The 20180-nt window shown below is 43.6% G+C and overlaps 1 protein-coding gene across 1 annotated transcript in view; it reads left to right on the forward strand.

Annotated features, from left to right (window-relative positions):
- LOC131573740 (endosome/lysosome-associated apoptosis and autophagy regulator family member 2-like) overlaps nt 1-20180 on the forward strand; it is a 92578-nt gene that overhangs the window by 56571 nt on the left and 15827 nt on the right. The window contains exons 3-13 of the mRNA XM_058827965.1: nt 4551-4746; nt 5413-5560; nt 8083-8169; nt 10517-10622; nt 11261-11413; nt 12682-12770; nt 16048-16228; nt 16978-17106; nt 18033-18123; nt 19053-19155; nt 19926-20063. Coding sequence (XP_058683948.1) covers nt 4551-4746; nt 5413-5560; nt 8083-8169; nt 10517-10622; nt 11261-11413; nt 12682-12770; nt 16048-16228; nt 16978-17106; nt 18033-18123; nt 19053-19155; nt 19926-20063 — 1421 coding nt within the window. The remainder of the gene's footprint in view (nt 1-4550; nt 4747-5412; nt 5561-8082; nt 8170-10516; nt 10623-11260; nt 11414-12681; nt 12771-16047; nt 16229-16977; nt 17107-18032; nt 18124-19052; nt 19156-19925; nt 20064-20180) is intronic.

Raw genomic sequence — 20180 nt, forward strand, 5'->3', positions numbered from 1 at the left:
CTTATATATTAATCAAATTGACTCTCAGTCTTGTGATAAACTAAACAGATTAAACGCTTCAGATCTCTCACTGCACGACATTACCTCTAATTTTAAAACCATTTGAAGTCCTTTTGTTTTGTACTGACCTCATAAAAATGCCAAATCACATCTATATGCAGTATTATAACAATCTCCTTCATGAGATACACGTTTCATCCTACATATCTCTACCTCCACCTCTAAATTTATCCAGATCTCACTAATGCCTTTTTTGGATGCCTTGACAGTGGAAGCTCTTGATGAATGGTGTGTCTGCTCCCATCCTCAGCTTGCTGCTCTCTGGGATACATTTCAGCCCTCTGCAGGCAGGGCTGGCACTCCTTGGCCTCAGCAGCTTGTCTTTACCTCTGACTCTGCTAAAGCACACTAACTTTGAGTGGGCTCAGGCTTGTTAACAGTCTCTTCCCTGCCAATCTTGATTCCATTCCTTTTCTTTTTGCCTGCAGATCATTGAGGAAAATGGGGGCAGCCATCAGACTCAGTCCTGGGCAGGCAGAACTGCCCCCTTCCTCCCTGCTCAAGGCTGGCTTCCTATTGACTGCCCCATCTGAGATCTGTTACTCAGGCAGGTCTTTGTCCCTTCAAGGTGTGCCTGCTGCTGCTGTGCAGCACTACCTTTCTTCATCAGAGTGACATGCAAAACTAAGCTAACTGTATTAGGAGCCCTAAGTCTATGACATCTGCTCCATCACCTTTATCAAGTGACTTCTAATCCTTTTAAAGAATGAAATGAGGTCTGTTTGACAAGCCTTACACAGCAGTGGCTATTAGTACTGTATCTCGTGTCAATTTTTTATTAAGTGTGTACACTGTCAGCTTTATTGCATTTGTCTGTGAATGTGTGTGGCTGCCTGTGGCAATGTCTAGTTAAACAGTACTTTACAGCATCTTTTTCTGAGAAAGCCTAGTCACCTGTACAAACCACAACATATTTCTTTTTCCTTCTGTAGCTACTTAGGAAAGCTACAGCTGTGAATCACCAATAATTGCGTCAGCTCCAAAAGCAGCAGTGTATCCAGCACCACCGTGTGTCATTCTGTTCCTAACTGCCTCTGGAAATGTTCTTCCAATTTTAAAAATGCCTGTGGTGGGGCAAGTAATGAAATCTTTTCATACATTTCACAGTTTTCTTCACAGAAAGAAAGATCACATTCAGTCTTCACAATTTGTGTTGCTCTGTGTAAGCTGGTGTGTAGCACCCAAATGATGTTTGAAAGGTGTAATAATAAAGTTTGCACTTAGGGACAGGAAATAGTGATCTCCAGTTATTCTGTAGAGACAGTTTCTCTGAAAATTAAGTATCAAATGCCTAAACAAATGGACTCTGGAGTCAGAAGCGTTCACAAAGTCTCTAATGTGGAAGACAAAGTTTTCCTCCAGATTCTTAAGCAAGAGGGAGGGTTTAGTGGACGACGAATCAGAGCACACACCTAAAATGCAGAATTTATATTCCCAAAACTTTGCATCACTCCTTAACTTCCTATGTTGTGATGCAGCCCTTCTTGTTGGCAGCATCTTGTGTGTGTGTCCCCCGCACAAACACGGCGATGCTGCAGTAATGCCAGCTGTTTCTGGGGAAGTGCTGCATCTGTGCTCAGACCTCTGAGTGACATGGAGCAGCCACAAGGGAGGAGACGCTCCTGGGATGCCCCGGGATGGATCATCTGTCTGAGCCTCCACAAGTGGCTATGACCTCCCTGTCTCCAGCTGTGAGACCTCTCAAACTGATGCAATTTAGATTAAAGAAGGCTTGCCCTGGCTTTTGGTTTCCCCCTTGATGGAAGACCAAGCTGTGGGACTCTAGGAGAGGAGACCATGCTCACCACAGACTGTGTTTCCTCCCCACTCTCCTCCAGCTGGAACGAGACCAAATGTTGCATCTGTTCCAATGTTGAAAGTGGTTCATATTGCCATTAGCCACATTCAGCCCCAAATTGAACCTGCCAAGCAGCTGGCATGCTCAGAGCCAGTTTGCTTGCAGGGGGATGTGTTTTGATGGGAAATGCTGCTGCCTTTGAAATACAGTTCTTAGAAGGAAAGAAGGTAATTCTCCACCTAAGTAAGATAAAGGGCCATTTATTTCCTGGAAGATGAGAGATGGCTTGTCCTGCATGGCAGCTGGCCTTATCTCTTGTACACTTCTCTCAAATGATCAGTTTGCAAGGGGTTAAAATATATTAGTTCAGTTAAAGTAATAATCTCTGCAGAACCTCACTGCAATGGAAGAGGAGGCTCTGCTGCTTTCGCATCTTCATTATGGCAGTGAGTTACTCATGGTTCTTGACTCCTTAGTTGAATTTCATCAGTCTGGAATGGTTAAACAGCACTCTCAATTTCTTGCTATTTAGCTTTCTTTAAAAAAAAAAAAAATAAATTGAAACTGTTAAAGAATTCAAAGATGTTGTCTTTGAATTGTCTCTCTCAAAGAGAGAGCTTACTTGTCTGCTTCCCTTCCTGATAGCTTCTCTCTGCACTCTTCAAAAGGAAAAAATAAAGCAAGATTTATTAATAATGCTAAAGCAGTAAGTCAGGACATCTTTATATATTTAAGGTGAAAAGCTGTACAAAGGGTGGTCACAGTTCAGGGACACACAGGGATGTGTTCACTGCTTTTGTCCAAATCTCTGAAGAAAGCTGTTTCTCACCCCAGGTGCAGGAGATCCTATGGTGTGAGCTGGGGTCACACAGTCAGTCAGGTGGGGTGTTGGCTCTACCTCCTGTGCCACTGCTTATAGTGAACCACTTGCCCTCACTGAGGGTGGATTTTTTGTCTGTCAGTCTTTCACAGAAATCCACCATGGCAGGATTTCCTTGTTTATTCCCACCCCAACACCCATCTCTGCCTGGATCCTGCCCTGTTTCTTTCTTGGTCCATCACCAGTGAGGAACAGGGTTAGAAATCTGTTGGCTTGAAGGCCACTGGTTCAAATTCAGAGTATGCTGGTATGACCAAGAAGGAAAAATGACCCTTTGGCAGATCATTCCATCAAAACGTACCTTTTATCTGCTTTCCAGTGGCATGCATCAAGGACAATCACAGAAAGAAATCCTGCTGGCACTGGGACAGAAATGGGAGCTTGAACTGTTAGTTGGATTCAGATGGAGACTGGTGTTACACAGCCATGAGTTAATCAAAGTGCTTACAATGAAACAAGTTTTTCTGCAGTTTAGATAAACACTGGCACATCTGTGCAATCACATTTTCTGGGATTTCAGCTGGCATCATTGTTTTGGGCGTTTCACTACTTTGGCTGCCAGTCTGGTCTCACCCTGCAGTTTCAGGCTAATGAGTTTATGTCTGTCAAAGAGAGTGTATGAAATATCTGTCACTGTGCAACGTGGCATGTGTGAAATGGAGAAAATCCCATCATTTCTTGGGATGTGAGTTGTGTGTGTTGCTCTGGCTCCTGCTTTGGCTTGACTGGTATAGTAGTTAAGTTAAAAAATCTGCAAACATCGTAGGAAGTGCTACAGGCTGCAGAAAGTGCTCATTTGTTTTCCATTCAGGATGTTCAGTATCAAAGAGGACATGATGCAGCATGGCACTGAGGGAAAGTGGGATGGTCTGCTATTGAAACGAGTGTCCAGGCAGGAGTTACAATTCCATGGAGCTCTGTAGGCATACAGGACTTAAGCTACTGTCCAGGTTTCTGTTTTATAATGGGAATAATCTTCCCTTTGCAGGCAGAGATGTGGTCAGGGTAACAAGGAGCATACAACTATTTGGTGGAAATGATTTTAGAGACATCAGAAAAAAAAGCACTTTGTGAATATACCTCCTAATTGTACTTCCCTTTACACAGCTTTAGAATACTGTTTTTGCTGTGCTGACAACCAGTGGTTATTTTTCAGCATGTTAATGTCACCCTAATCAAAGATCCTCATCTTCTAGTCACAGACCTGTGGGTGACCTTTTCCAAGACCACATAGTTTATCAGGCAAGATGTTTGAGGCTTTGTAGGTAGTTCATGTGAAGAGAAACACAGAGAGACCTTTGGGTTAGGTTAACTACTCTCAGCCAAGGTTTTTAGTGTTATATTACTGTCAGCCTGCTGCTGTATGCCCTTCTTAGCTGAGGTGAGTGAGAAAGGTCTGTTCTGGCTCTCAAGTACTGGTGGTTTTAATTGAGTTCAAGGTGTAACAGTTGGGTGAGCAAGGGTGAGGAGAACTCTATTATAAATCCTTATTTTCACAAATTGCTTTTGGACACAGTCTGTCAATAGAGACTTTGTTTCTAAAAATCTTCTTTTTCCAATGGATGTAAGCTGCAAATCAGGAGCTGTCACTGGGGTTTGGTTTCAGTGGTGCCACTTCATTGAAAGCCCAGGTGTACATCTCAGTTTTGCAGCTGATGTTGGCATTTCTTCTGTTATGTTCCTGGGACTGGGACATTCTGTTTTGTTCCCTTTAGTGGCAGTTCAATCTTAATTAATTAAGTGTCAAAAAAATTAAAAAATTAATAAGGATGGATGAATCCATTCCTGTGTTGTAAATTATTGTCTCCCCAGCTTTCTCCTGTGCCTCTGGTGAGTACCTGGAGATGAAGAACCAGGTGTGCAGCAAATGTGCAGAGGGGACCTACTCACTGGGCAGTGGGATCAAGTTTGATGAGTGGGATGAGCTGCCAGCAGGATTCTCCAACGTGGCAACTTTCATGGACACGGCGGTTGGCTCATCTGAGAGTAAAGCTGACAGCTGCAACAAGTAAGAAATTCTGTTTGCACCTGGGTTAGGCAGCTGTGGGTAAACCTGTGACAGCTCAGTGGCACAAATGACTCATCTAAGCTGTGCAGAGGGTAGCCAGCCCTGCTAATGGCAAACAGGAGTGGCGGGAGGTGAAATCTGTAGCTCCATCTCTTCGCTGTCAACACAGTCTCCTTGGGCTCATCAGCAGCCAGTGAGTTTAAGAGCAGCCTGGAGCTGCTCTTATTTGCAGCTGGAAAGCTCCAGGGTCATGGTATAGTAAATGTGGCTAAAAGGTCCTTTTACAGCCTATTTAGAGACCTGTGGTGCTTGCAGAAGGCTATTTCTGAGTGTAATTGAAGGTGTATTGAAGCTGTGGATAATAAACCTTTCTTATGTTGGCTGAGTCCTAAATTTTTTGTACCATATCCTTTCCCATGCACAGTTTTAAAGAAAAGTATTATATTATTCATGTAACATTTAAAATAGATATAAAATAGAATTATTATATTTACTGTATATGAAAAATAAATTGAGATCCTGTAATAAATTTTAAAATACACTGCAGTTAGCTGTTGTGGGATTCTGAGGTCTTTATTATGTAACATGTTTTTGTATAGTAGTGTACAAAATGTCTCCTCAGTATCTGTGATCTCAATTGAGGCTTGTTTTGTTTATGTTCACCAGCTCTTCATGGACGCCTCGAGGGAATTACATAGAGTCAAACAGGGATGATTGTACAGTTTCTCTCATCTATGCTGTGCACCTGAAGAAATCTGGCTTTGTCTTCTTTGAATACCAGTATATTGACAACAACATCTTCTTTGAATTTTTTGTAAGGCCTTTTATATGGTGAATCCAACCTTATATTGTAAGAATTCAACACAGATAAAGATCATTAGCAGCAGCTTTCCCCCTTTTAAGTTCCCTGCATGCCCATAACTTATTATTGCTGAACAGGATAAAAAAAAATCTGCTTCTCTTTCTGTCACTTAATACTGTCTTGTGGCATTTATTTAATCTTCAAAACTCAGTCTGAATTAATTCTGTCTGCCATGCACTGGGATTTTTCCATTAGGGGTCATGATTGACCCAGTTAGTCCAGCCTTTTGCAAGACAGGTGTTGGTGGTAGATGTTCCCATTTAGGGGTCTCTGCCTGGAGATGTCTTTGAAGGGACTTGACATTTAAAAAGACTTCTTCCAAGTCAGCAGAGTGTGGAGACCTTTAGTTTTAGGTCAATTTGTGTCCTAGTAATTAAGTTGAAATGAAAAGCAGGAGACATTCAGGTGACTTTCAGTAGGAATTAGGCTCTGAGGATGTGTTTGTGCTGCAGAATGGAGCTGCTGGGGATCATTAGCTCTGACATGGGAACAGCCTGGCATGGCCTTGCACTCAAATTGCTAAAACAGTCTGGTCAGCAGTGACCAGAATGGGGAAGGCAGCCCTGCTTTGCACACCTGGATGGACTGGTTGCTGTCCAGCACCAGGATTTGTAATGAGGTGTAGATGCCTCACGTTACTGAGGTTTGGAAGGTTCCACCTGTCCTTGTCATGTTGTTCTGCCATTTGGGACAGAAAAAAAAGTAATGGGAGGGTGACTCAGGGAGGCAGATGACTGGAAATTTTCAGTCTCCTCTGTTACTGCCCCTGCATCTGTCTGAGAAGCTGTTTTTCATCAGAAAAACACAGCTCATGGCACCTCACAGTAGTGAGAAGTCTTAGCTGCTGTTGGTTAATATTTTTTGAAGTTTGGGAAAAAGTGCAAAGTATCCTTATCTTTAGCAGAGCTGGGAAAGAAGGATGAAAATTACCTGTTGGAGGCACCTTCATGCTGCTCCATCAGTGTGATAGATTGCTATTGCACTTCAATAACAGACCATGCAGGCAATGTTATTTAGCCATTGCTGTTTTGTGTTAGACTATCCTGCCTTCTTCATGCAGCAGCTATGCTTTCTGCTGTCAGGTGAATGTGCCAGGATTGTGAATCCCAGCTCCAGTTGCTTGACTGACTGGCAGATCTGCTCCTGCAATAGATCAAATATATTGTTTCTCTGAGCACTGGCTTTGAAAATGGCTTCTTGATTATTGCTTTTATCCATATCCCACTCATTTGCCTTCTCTGAATTTATCATTCCCTGTTCAAGAAGCAATGAGTGGTGCAGTCCTTTATAGAAATGCCCATGAATTTCTAGTCAGCCTCAGTATTTCAAGGAAGCCATATTTAATGCTCCTGTAAAAGTCAAATTTTTTTTTTCTTCCAGCATGCCTTTGTGCTTAAATATATTTAACAATGACACTTTAACTGTGGACAGTGGCATTTCAGTGGCAGATTACTGGGTAATGGTGAGGTGTTTGATCTGCTCTTCCTCAGTTCCATTTACGTATTGAAGCCCTTTACACCTGATGAGAAGAGGCAATAAATTCTTACCTCCTCTTTGCAGGTGGGAACCTAGACACAAGGGTGCTGTAGCTTAAGTTGCACAAAATAATTAGGGATCTACCTTTTGCACAGGTACTGCTTCACACCTCTTTTCCTCAATGCAGTTGGGCTAGGGGGGAATTGAGTGTACAGCTGCTTTGGAGGATATGTGGTTGCACAACTTATCTCAGACTTGACATGGAACAGCTTTAAGGAGGATCCTTGACTCCAGGTCAAGTGTCTGAAAGTGTTGAACTGGCCTTTTTCCCTGGTGCAATAAAAGCTGAATATGTGATCTTGTGCCTAAGAGACGCACATACTTTTTCATCTGAGAAGACAGGTCTAAGAAGAAGGAAGTGCACCAAACCCTGCTGTAAGGAAATGATTCTGAGTTGTGCTGGGCCTGGCCAAGGGACAAACAACCTCAGACTTCTGCCAGGACAGACACCCCGTGGCATGTTGCCTCTCCCTTAGTAGCATTACTCTCATCCCTAGGTCAGGTGGCAGCAGGCCAAAGACAAACATATTGGCTGTAGAGAAAACACTTTGTCTTCCAACTTTGGTCCGTCCACTCCTGCTTCCTCTGTGACCTAGAAGCCTCTGGATTTTAGACAATTAAGCCTTGATAGGCTCAGGAGAAGGAGGAAACAGCAAGACAAGATGCTCAGCATCCTTGTCTGACCATATAGTGTGAGGACAAGTCTGAGATCATCTCATCCTGCTCTTTTTTGACCATCTGTGTCACAGGGAACTGTTGGAGGCACTGCTAAGCTGCAGCAGATGTTGAAAGTTTGGGGTTTATTTTGCCATAAGTAAGGCAGCTGTCTAAATATACAGACAACAGGAACAGAGCTGACTCTTTTAAGTCACAGAAGTCATTATGCTGATAGAGGGATGCACCTGATAGTAGTCACTGATTTGTGTTTTTATCAACAGATACAAAATGATCAGTGCAAAGAAATGGAGTCCACAGCAGACAAATGGGTGAAGCTCACAGACAACGGGGAATGGGGCTCTCATTCTGTAAGTGAATGAAAAATCCCTTCATGAAGTTTTTGTCCATTTATTTCCTTTAATTTCCTATGTCCAGACACCAAATACAGGCCAGCTCCTTTGAATGCATTTGAAGAAGCAGAGCTTTCCTAGTACTGAGGGGAAAAGTCATGGAGATCCCCAAGGGGCTGATCCCAAAGGAAATTATATGGATGCAAGACTTTGTATTGATTTCCCTGGGCTTTGAATCAAGTGTTTTATGAGGTTAAATAGATTTATGCAAATCTGCATGCCACAATCACTTTGCATGATTGTAATTGAAATCTTGTACAACAGTTGTTTGCTCATGAGAACAAACAGATTATTTTCTGGGTCTCGGCAGAGCAGTAGGAGTGGAGTGTGTATGTGGAGACCAGAAGGACAGGCATTTTATTCTCAAGTGTGTGCAGAAGAGCTGGACTGCATCCAGCTTCTGCTCCATGGGGCTTGTGTGAAAAACCAGCTGGCAGCACCAGGGTGGCTCCTGCAGCACGGATGTGGCCCTGTCCATGTTGGGGTAGGAGGCCTGTGGCTGGCCCCTGACCTGGCTGGCTGAGTTTGCTCTGTGAACAGCAGCTCTGTGCAGACCAGCTCAGCAGCTGGGGCTTCCACTATACCATCATACCCTTGTCCCCAGAGCCACATCAGCAAAGGCCCAGCACAGCTGGCATTATGCCAGAAGAGAAAGGCTTTTGTGGGCATAGGCAGCAGCATACTCTCTGTTTTCCGTGGTCTGCTTATCCTCCTGGAGGAGAAGCTGTATTCCTGAGCCAGCTGTGGTTGGAGTGCCTGTTAGCTCAGGTGCAAGACAAGTGCAAGTTACACTGGGAGGCTGGAGAGGTGGCTGAGGAGGGATGGGTGACATGAGCTGAGAGGTGGATCTGAGGCCAGGGCACTGGCTTGGGTGAGCTGAGGGCTGTAGGCAGTCTGCATGGGAGATGGCGTCGTCTGAGCTCATCATCTGGGGTGTGCAGGTGTTGTCACTGTTTATGAAAATTGTTGGGATGGCAGGCTGAAATGTAGACACACGAGACAGGTGAGATAATAATTCTGGCTGTCCTGGAGGGTTTTTTCCTGTGCTGCAAATCCTGTCAGGGTATCTCTGTGAGCACAGTTTTCCAGCTGCTGCAGTCTCTGCTCTCAGCAGGTGAGTCCTGCTGCTCTGAGACTGGTGTTGGGTATCTCACCACACACAACCTGATGCTTGTTTCAATATGGTCCCAGTTGCAATGTTACATATGGTACTCAGCTCTCCTCAGCCCCTATGGGTAGGAGATGTTTGGGTGTGGGAGATACAATATGCTGTATTTCCACTTTGCTAAATTTTTCAGTTCTTGATCCTGGGTGAACAAAAACTGTGGTCCTGCCAGGCCTGTACAACACTGCTTTGAATCACATTATCCTGGACCCTTATGCTTTTAGAGTTTATCCCTTTTCTTGTGTGAAAATACAGAACTTTCAGGTCAGTATCCCGCTGTTGGCAGTAGACATCTTGCACTGGGCTAGTTGATATGGAACAGCTTTGCAGGCCAGGCAGGGGCTTGGTGAGCCTGCTGCTTTTAGTGATGAGAGTGATACTGTAGTTACACAAGTGAGTTGAAGGCAGAAGGCACCCAAACTGCTGCTGGAGTTTTCCTGCCTTCCTACTGCCCTTGACCTCAGCCATGATGCCACCAACCCACCAGCCTTCCACAGGGGCTGTGCAGCCACTTGCACACCATGAAAACAAGTGGGTCAGGACAGTCAGAATCCAGGTTGTTTTCTGCATCTCATCTGCTGTTTGTGGTCAGAAGCGAGCAGGAGGGATGAGACTGCTGCTGGAGAATGCCATGGTTTGTGCCTGCCTTCCTGGTCATGATACTGTAGTGCTACATACAGGCAGAGCTTGATTTTTAAAACCTACAAACAAAACTCACTTGTGAATTGGATTTTTGAACTCTGGGTCGTGACAAGTTTCTTTATGAAAGTGTATCTCAAGGCTTTAAAAATGAACTGATTGACTATCTCTGAGCATAAGGCTGGAGATAAAAGCTCTTGAGTGCCAGGGTTAATTAGATAAAGGCAGGAACAGCTTTTTCCAAATTCTGCTTACAACAAGGTCAGAAACAGCTCTTGGTGGTTTTCCAGCTGGGGTGTTGAGAAATATTTTTATAAAGCGCACTTTGGCACGCCTCAGATATGTCTGTACAGCATCTGTCTATTGTTTCCCCATTACCTCTTGACCCACTAAACAGCATAGGAAAAGCTGCTAGGATGCAAGAAATCTGAATATTGGAAGTAGGAAATAAAGCAAGGTCTTGGCAAGGGGATGTTTTCTAACTCACGTGTATTGTTGCAGGTAACTCTGAAATCAGGTAGCAATATATTATACTGGAGAACAACAGGGATTCTCATGGGCTCCAAAGTTGTAAAACCAGTTTTAGTGAAGAACATTACAATTGAAGGTAAGTAGAATTTGTCTTTGAGGTTTTATCTCACTCTTCTGTCACAATGTTTGCCAAGTGCTATTTCTACTGCTGTACCTACAGCACTGGAGTGGCTTTTTTTAGTCCCTTGCCCCCTGTCTCCTCCTCTGAAGAACAGAAGCAGAACAGCAAAACTTCACAGTGAAGAAAGGGTGAAAAGTTAGTTTATCTGGTAAATGTTGCCATCTACTGGAGAAGTCTAAATCAGCAAATAGAGAGAAAAAGGAATAACAGGTTTCCTTTATTTAGTATAGAAAGACCATGGTTATTTATAAGCCTGTCAGCAGTGATAAATGGATATCTATCATAACAGTGACAGTTGAATGAATATTCAAATGACCTGTTTTATCTGGAAATGCTCTTCTGGTCCTGGTCTAAGTGTAATAAAACTGGGAGTGTCATATAAGGTTCTTAGATGGGTCAGACTTTCATTGCGGTATAAAGACTGAAGACCTAAATTATAAGTCAGAAAAGCCAAATGGTCTTAAGTAAGTGGTGAATCAGAGTGTGATTTTTATGCTGTTTTATACAGATGGTTTGCTCTCAGCCATAAGCCCAGGTAGGCAGCAGTTACAGATGTGTCTCTTTCAGTGCTTTACCCAGGATTTTTCTTGCAGGAGTTGCGTACACATCTGAATGCTTCGCGTGCAAACCTGGTACCTTCAGTGACAAACCAGGTGCATCTGGCTGCCAGGTGTGCCCACGAGACACTTACTCTGAGAAAGGGGCTAAGGAGTGCACCAAGTGTAAAGAAGAAATGTATTATGCAGGTACATAAACCAAATGGGATAAGCAAAACCAGGAAGGTGTGAGTATGCACAGACACCGTCTGTTTCAGACGTGAGAGTGGTTGTATCCAGTAATGATGGTCTCCAGTTGATATGTAAAGGGGAAATGAATGACTTCCCAAAGTATGCAGAGGGCACATAGATATGTAATGGGCCACAGTCAAACGTTGTTAGTGTCATCAGTGTGAACTTGGAGGGATGGAGACCTTTATGACCTGGAAGGGGATAGTTTTTCTGAAAAGTAGAACAGCTGTGCTCTGCCCTCTCGTGGCAATTTGTGTCATAGGTTGGCGATGACACGAATTTGCTCCGTTGCTACCTTCAGCCTGAACACATTATGAGGAATGTCCTTTGCAAATGCTCCCCCCTGGCTTGCTCCTGCTTCCTGTGTGGTTGGAAAATGTGGTGATCTAGTTGAAAAACCTAGTCCCAAAATCCTCTGCATTTCCAGCTATGGTTAGGTGGTGATCTTCAAATGACATGGTCTTAATATGTTCTTCATAGCCAAAAGGTCTTCAGATTTTTTCCTTGTAGTAGTTTTAGAAAGTTCTTGAAGAATCAGTTACTGACCATAGCACCTGGTATCACTGATGGTTGCAAATGCTTGGGGACCTGTGCCTGTGCTCACAGTGGGAATGGAAATATTGCAAAATTATCTGGCAAGAGAAAAAATTGGGCCAGCACTGTAAGGAAGTTTCTACAGGATTAGAGTGGCTTTGTTCCTTACCAAATGAGAAAATATTTCCATTATTGGTAAAATGTATAAATTTCTGTTTGAAGAGGTGAGGGTTTTAGGGAATCATAGAATGGTTTGGGTTGGAAAGGACCTTAAAGATCATCTCATTTCAACCCCTGTGCCATGGGCAGGGAATTTTCCACTAGACCAGTTTGCTCAAAGCCCCATCCAACCAGGCCTTTGTTTCCAGGGATGGGATATTCACAACTTTTCTGGATGACCTGTTCCAGTGTCTCACCATCCTCAGAGTAAAAAACTCCTTCCTAATAATTGTCCCTGTGTACACTGAGTCAGTGAATTTCAGTGTGACGATATAAGCATAGCTAGTGTTTTCCCTGTTCCCCTGCTTCATTTCAGGGGGAGGTTCACGCAGACTCCATTAAGAGCTTGATTTTTCATGTTCATTGTATAATTTTCTGATGATTCATTTTAACCTCCAGATTTCAAGCCTGTTGCATTTGTTTCCAGGGACCATTTGATAGTTTAATATCCTGTTTTTCACCTTTTCTTTTAGAGGAGGGATCCAGTGCATGCATAGAGCGACCTCCATGCACAAGCAAAGACTTTTTCCAGATCCATACTCCATGTGATAAGGAGGGAAAAGTAAGTAGAAGGCATGATACTATTTTTAAACTCACTGACCTTATTGCTATCTCTGCATTTGAAAACAAGGTAGTTCATTTTAGGTTTCCCAATTACTTTCCCAGTTTTGCTTCCAGTATTGAATCTGAGGCTTTGGGCTTGTCCTTTGCCTGCCCTCTCTGCAGCCCTCTGTAAGAATCTGCCAGACATGGGACTGCTTAAGGCATGTGTTGTGGTGAGATGATAAGCTCCTTGCACTTGTGCTGGGTCTGATGGGGTCACTGGGGCTACTTCCATACTTCCATGCTGCTGGAACACAGGGTGAAGAACTGTCCCAGCACAAACCCATCTCTTTAGCTGTTTATAATCTTTCTGTTAATAATCTTTAAGCTTGTGATGACTGTCCCAGCAGTGCTCAGGCATAATACAGGTGATACCATGGCCCAGGAGCATTGGATATGACCATCCCTGTTTCAGGTGTGTTTGGCTGCATAGGTGTGATGTGGGTCATGTCTCCTGGTTTTAGCATCAAAGAAGAGCCTGTGGTCAGGTAATATAATGGTAGATAACCTGGAGTGTTCACGTGCAGGAGCTTGGCTGCTGGTAATGTCCTTGTCCCATGGGATGCCTCAAATCACCTGGACTCTCAGGACATTGTTTCACCCAGAGACCTTAGATCCACTTGGTCTCTCATAGAGGGATCTGCTAGTGGAGCAGCCTGGCTTTGTCTTAGTAGTCAAGTGGGATTTGGAGGAATTTGGAGAAGAAGCTCCTGTTTACTCCTATAGGAAGCCCATAGAGTTGTGGCCACATGGTCAGGCCTGTTTAGTCTCTTTCCTTTCCCATCTTTCTTAGATCCCAGCTCTCAGATGGAATTGCAAATAATCAAATTCCCTAACACCTGTACATTGCTGGCCTAATATTTGCTGGCAGGATTGAGTATTTTGTAGTCTTCTGATGAGTGAGTTCTAAAGTGCAGCTGAGAGCTCCTATGATTTGATAACGAAGCATCAGTGAGATTAGCTCCAGAGCTGTCGGGCTCTGCAACCTGGTCTTGGCTCACTGATTTCTGCTCTGTTAATTGTCTCTAATGACTCAAGAAATTAGCAGCAGTGTTCACGGCTACACCCCCAGGTACAGCTTTAATTGCAGCCTCCTGTGGGTTGTTCTCTCACTGCTCTGTGTGGTCCAAGTCTCCCTGACACTGAACAAGTTCCTATTATTTCACCCTTTTCCTGCCTTTTCAGTGGCTTTCCCTTTCACAGATGGACATTATTGGAATGCAAAGTGGGTTTTTCTGCCGACACCCTTCACTGTCCAGTTGCAATGACAGCAGCATGTGTCACAGGCACACAGATGCTGGCTTAGTTTTCAGGACTGGTTTCATTTCTCTGCACCTCTGGAAATTGGTTCAGGTTTTCTGTACCCCCCAGCCATCTCTCCATGTGATGCAGCTCAATGAGAGGGCCTGACTCTGCAGGCCATCTACAGGGGAACAGTGGTTGTAAAGGACCAGCCTATTGATCCATGGTTGCTAAAATACACCAGGTTTTCACTGAACCTGGTGAGATTGTTGTCTCCCTTCTGCTGTCCTCCTGCATGTGTAGAAGGGACCTCTGGAAATTTATGCACTTTACTCTTGACTTTTCATCTACCTGCTGGTTTAAAAATCCCAAGTTGAATGCTTCAGCCCCAGTCTGAGAAACCCCTCACCACATGACCACAGTCACCCTCTTCTCCCAGCACAGATGCAGTAGGATTCGTAGGATTCCTGTGGTTTGCAGTGTGTCCGGGCCCTGGGCAACCACACAGGTGCTTTGCCAGCTCCTGAGCCTTTTATTTTAAATGCTGTGCACCCTGATGCTGCTGGAGCATTTGTAGGGTGATGCTCCAGAAAATCCTCCAATTCAGGAGCAGCAAGGACAGGCTGATCCATAGGAAGAGGTGCCAGTGTGGCAGCAGGAGCAGTCCCTCGGTGCCTGAGCAAGGCAGGCAAAGCAGACCCTGAGCCAGGTTTAACCAAGGTGGCCAGACAAGTCCATGGAGACAGGGCATGAGCAGTGTCAAGCTGGGACGTTGTGTCCAAGGGTCAGTCAGGGTTTGGGTCAGCCAGGGAACATGACCTGGCACAGGCATGGCTGCAGCAAAGCACAGGCAGGGATGGAGAGTAAGAGCCTGGGCTTAACTGGAGCTGCCGGGAACCAGGGCCTGAGCCTGAACTGAGGCTGCTTCCAGTTTATTCTTTGAAACAGTTTCAAGAAGCATCAATACTTGGAGTGCTCTGTGTTACCAGAGGGCTAACCCTGAGTGCAAGCAGCTCAGTGCCCAGGGTGGCAGGGGCTCTGGATCAAATTCAGAAGGTGAAATCTCCCTTACCTGAGCCTCTGGCCTCAAAGATCCCAGACTACTGGGACCAAAGGGTAGAAATACCCAGAGTGGGAGCTGTGGACAGGTTAAACTCTTGCCAGTTGGGTTTCTCAGCTGTGAAACTCAGCTGAGTTTGATCTTGAGATATAAAACCTCTCTTTCAGAGAGAGACACAAAGTCAGATGAAACTTGAAACACAACTTTATGTCTTCACATCTCACCCAATCCTTCTCCTGAAGACAGAAACTTGTGTCCTCCAAGGAGGGTGATGATGAAGAAGTGATACTGTTGTGTATGGTAACACCATGGACTGAGTCATTTTAGTGTTTATAAACTGCTCCTTATGTGATGATGGATTGGAGGGGTTTGGGGAGAGCTCCTGGATGGTTTTGACATTTTCTCAATAGGTGAAAAATGGCAGGAGAGAAATTGGGAACTTTTCAAAGAGCAGGGCAGTATGAATTAAAAATGCAGAACCTGAGGTTCTCTCTGCTGACAGATGCCTTCCCAATAAAGGGCTTTTGTACACAAAAAGTTATATTTTGTGTTACTGTGGTTAAAATGCAGAGATTGCATATCCAGTTAGAATTATTTATCTGATGTTCCTCAGAACTGCTTGCATGGGGAAATTAATTAATTAAATAGGAATTAAATTGAATAATTAAATAGGAAATTTACTAATTAAATAGTAGTTGTTTTAAGCTTCACATTTTTGTTTTGTCCTTAAAGCCTCATATCTTGGAATCTCCTGTGAACCCAGTCACTTCTGTTGCCCTTACTCGTGCTTCCCTTTATTGTCCTGCATATGCAAGGTCTGGTTTTGGCCTCAGATGAGGGAATACCCTAATTTAGTTAACAGGGGGACCTTCATTGGTGCATCTAGTCCTAAAACTTCATAGTACACCGTGTGAGCTGTGTCTCCTCCTTCCAGACTCAGATCATGTACAAGTGGATTGAACCCAAGATCTGCAGAGAGGATCTCCCCGATGCATTGACCCTTCCTCCTTCTGGAGAGAGGCAGGACTGTCCACCCTGCAATCCTGGCTTTTACAACAACGCCTCATCTTCCTGTACCCCCTGCCCACCAGGCACATTTTCAGATGGGACACAGGGTAGGAGCCTGCAATAAAATTTCATGTGTCTCCAAAAGCAGTCATCTGCTTGCATGTGACTAGTTTAGTGACACATCATCATAAGGCAGTGTTCATTATGTGTTAAATACTCATTAAATAACATTGGAGTGCAGGATGTGGATACCTGTTTTCTCTCCTGAGCCCATCCTTATCAGGGATTTGCTGCTCTAAGTTGATCTGCTGTGGTCTGGATGCATTTCTTGGCTGATACAAACAACCTGAGAGTTTTTTTAAGGGATTCTGAGAAGGGAATCAGAACTTTTACAGTCAGCAATTCCTCCTCAACCATTCTCCTGTCCATGACAAATTTTTTTCCTGTGAAAACTTTATTTTAAGCCCAGTCAGGAGAATACCCTGGCAACATTGTCTAGAGTAAACTCTGGCTTGCTGATTCTGGAATGCATTGGCCCAGTGGTCCCCTACAGCATTTTGTGTGAGCTCTTGTTTATCAAACCTTCATGTGAATCTATTAAAAGGAAGTGTGATTTGGGGGACCAGTTGCAGATTACTTACCACAAGGTTATGATCTACAGTTTATAAAATGCGGGTCTCACTTCCACTTTCCTGGTCCTGTTAAGTCCTTTGACTGTTAAACTACAAAGAAATAAATTATTTTCTTTGCTTATTATTTGCATCAGAGAGTAAAAAAGCAGTGTTTATTTTCTTCAAAACACTGTTTGACATGTGCCTTGGTTGTATGTTATCCTTTTCTGCCCTCTCACCTTTAGAGTGCAAAGCCTGCCCTGCTGGGACTGAACCAGCACTTGGATTTGAGTATAAGTGGTGGAACATCCTGCCAGGAAACATGAAGACATCTTGCTTTAATGTTGGCAACTCGAAGTGTGATGGGATGAATGGTGAGCCAAACTCCCTGCGTTGTGTGCCTGTCTCCTGCATGGATCCCTGTTGTAAAGGAGTACCCATCAAAATGAATGTGCTCTTAGTGCATGACTCACAGCACAGTTTCCTCCCTTCCCTTTAGTTGCACCAGGCTTGAAATTTCCTGTGGGAAGCAATGTCAATAAAAAAACCCCTCTTGTATACCAGAGGAGGAGCTGAAGCCTGTGTGAAGTCCCCTCAGCAAAGACCGATCCCACCACTGGCTTTAATGCATCTTCAGATGCATTCATATCCCCACAGAAAAAAACATTGTTTAGTCTTCTCCCTAGTATATCTCATTTTCTGTTTTGTGATAACTATGCCCATCGAGGTCACACATAATTATTTTTGAAAACTTAATTACAGTCTGTGATTTTATTCCTTTTGTTCTCAGAGCTTTCTCTCTGCACATGTGCTAAAATTGCAGCAGAGAGCAGTCACAGCTCACTGGTGAAAATGATCCTATTTGGGACTTCTCCAGCCTTCTCTGACAGATTTTCCTCAGTTTGATCTATCCTGTCAGACTGATGTAACTCAAGCTTTGAATTATATGTGTTGAGCAGAGGGGAACTGAAGTATGTGCTTAACATTTAACACGCAGATTCACTGATTCATCTGTTTTAAGGCTGAAAGATATCAGATGGATCATCTCCCTTGAGCTGCACAGCACAGGTCAAGGAATATCAATTGCTTTGCTGATTTGAAAGGTGACAATTGCCTCTAAAATCAGCAGTTCATACAATTGCTAAAATTCTTCATTCAAAAGCATCATGATATTGTTCTGTAGTTCATATCAGGCATCTTTAAAATACTGTGAATTACTGAATTGTTTAAAAATTATGGTAATGTAGATTTCTTTTGCCACCCATTCATTGAAATTTTTTTCTTTTTCTGTCCTGTGAAGGTTGGGAGGTGGCTGGTGATCACATCCAGAGTGGGGCAGGAGGCTCTGACAATGACTATCTTATCTTGAGCCTGCACATCCCAGGATTTAAGTAAGGAATGGGATATTTTTTCATCTATTTCTCAGTTATTTCTGTCTCTTATACCTCTTTCACACTATCCTAGGGATGATCTGAGTCTTCCTTTCTGAAGTGGAATAATGTAATGAATAAGAGACAAGAGGAATCTTGAATTTTATTCCCATGTCCCCAGTTTGTCCATTGAGGCAGGCAAGTGTGTAAGACCTTGTTTTTTAGCAGTATTTGCTTCAGTCCAAGGTACAGCCAGTTGGCTGGCTGGAAACTGAGAAAAGATGTTGCTATCCTGCTGTTTCTAAATTATTCCACAGTAACCAGCTAAACCTGCCATGGGGTAGATACTGGAGCCTGCCCTAAAAGTATTTTAGTGAAAGTCAAGTTATTTTTCCCTGTGGCTCCAGGCAGCCTGCAGAGTCTGTGCTTCCCTTTGAGCCAACAGGGAGATGCAGGCACTGCAGGAGAATGGGAATCCCACCACACCTGAACCCTCAGACAGGCTGAAATATCTGCTTGAGGTGCTTGTGTCTTTGTCAAAAGAGTGATCTTAGACTCCTAGCTCAGAGCAGGTGCTGAATGTTGAGACTGGTGAGGTGTGGAAGATGAAGCTCACCTTCCTTCTGCAGTTTTTCAGCTGAGGTAGATGCAATTACATTGGTGTAAATCACTTGGAGTATGTACTGTATTTTAATAATAAGGTTCCCTGCCAATATGGTCAAATTTGGGTGTTCATGATAAGGAGGGAATTGTACCATCAAGAACTTAGACACTTAAAAAATGACCCTACTGCACCTGATACTCAATGCAGAGGCTCCCACCATTCTGCAAGGACACGTTTTCTGTGATAGGACTTCGATGGTTCACTGTATGAAAATGAATTTGAAGGATTGACTGCTGCCTGTCTGGAGAGCACTGTGTAAATGTTTTGTTCCTTCTGTGTTAAACAGACCTCCAACATCAGTGACAGGAGCAACTGGGTCAGAACTAGGACGGATTACTTTTATTTTTGAGACCATCTGTTCAGCAGATTGTGTGCTGTACTTTATGGCTGTAAGTGGGACCTCTTTTCTCCATGACTGGTATTCCACACATCACTTTAATACCTCTGCATAGGTGTGATTAGTTGCACTTGGTTTATTATGATTAAGCATGGTATTAGTTTAGTATCTGCAGTGCCCCTGCAGGAAGGATTTAATGAATGACCTAGTGAAATTCCTCCATTACGTGAATTGTGAACCATTCCTGTCTATCTGCTTACTCTAAAAGTAATTGTTGGACACTAAGGAGCCAATTTTTCCCTGTTAAATTGACCGATGAAATTATTAGTGTCTCTTGTGCTGTTGAGTTAGCATCTAGTAACAGAGTGACACGTCAAGATGTGGGACAGAGGGATGGAAAGAGGACAGTTTGGAAATTTAGACTTGATCCTGTCAATGACCTGGAGGATCAGCAGGGCAGCAGACAGATGTTTGTTCGAAAGATCATTATCTGAGGAAGGCAAATGGATCTGCAGTGGCTCCCTTGCCCCTTCCACTGAAAGGGGAAGCCGGTTCTTTTTTTATATTTAGTGTCTCTTTAAAGGAACCTGCTCTTAATTTAAGGAGAATTGATTGGAAATTAGGTGGCAATTTAGAAGAGTCTGAAAATTTGTCACTTGTGCAAAACAAAATAAGTATGTTTGCTTTATTAAATGTTAAGTGCAATTGTGGAGTCTTTTTTATACGCTAATCTCTACATCATAAAACATTGGTGCTTAGTGTAGTATGACCACACTTTTTGTTGTTCCTTTTTTTTTAAATTTAATTATGCCAATTTTGTAGGATGTTAATCGAAAAAATACCAATGTGGTGGAATCATGGGAAAGAAGTAAAGAAAGACAATCCTACACTCACATCATCTCCAAAAATGCTTCCTTCACATTCACCTGGGCCTTTCAGAGAATAAATGAGGGCCAAGATGTAAGTACTTCTTTATGTGTGGGGCTTTACAGCACAGCATTCCTTGGACACTCACTGCCAGAGCTCTAGCCCTCTGTTGAAGCTCACGGGTCTCTCCTAAGGGGTGAGTGGCTCTCA

The sequence above is a fragment of the Poecile atricapillus genome, chromosome Z (assembly GCF_030490865.1).
Source record: "Poecile atricapillus isolate bPoeAtr1 chromosome Z, bPoeAtr1.hap1, whole genome shotgun sequence".
Classification (NCBI taxonomy): Eukaryota; Metazoa; Chordata; class Aves; order Passeriformes; family Paridae; genus Poecile; species Poecile atricapillus.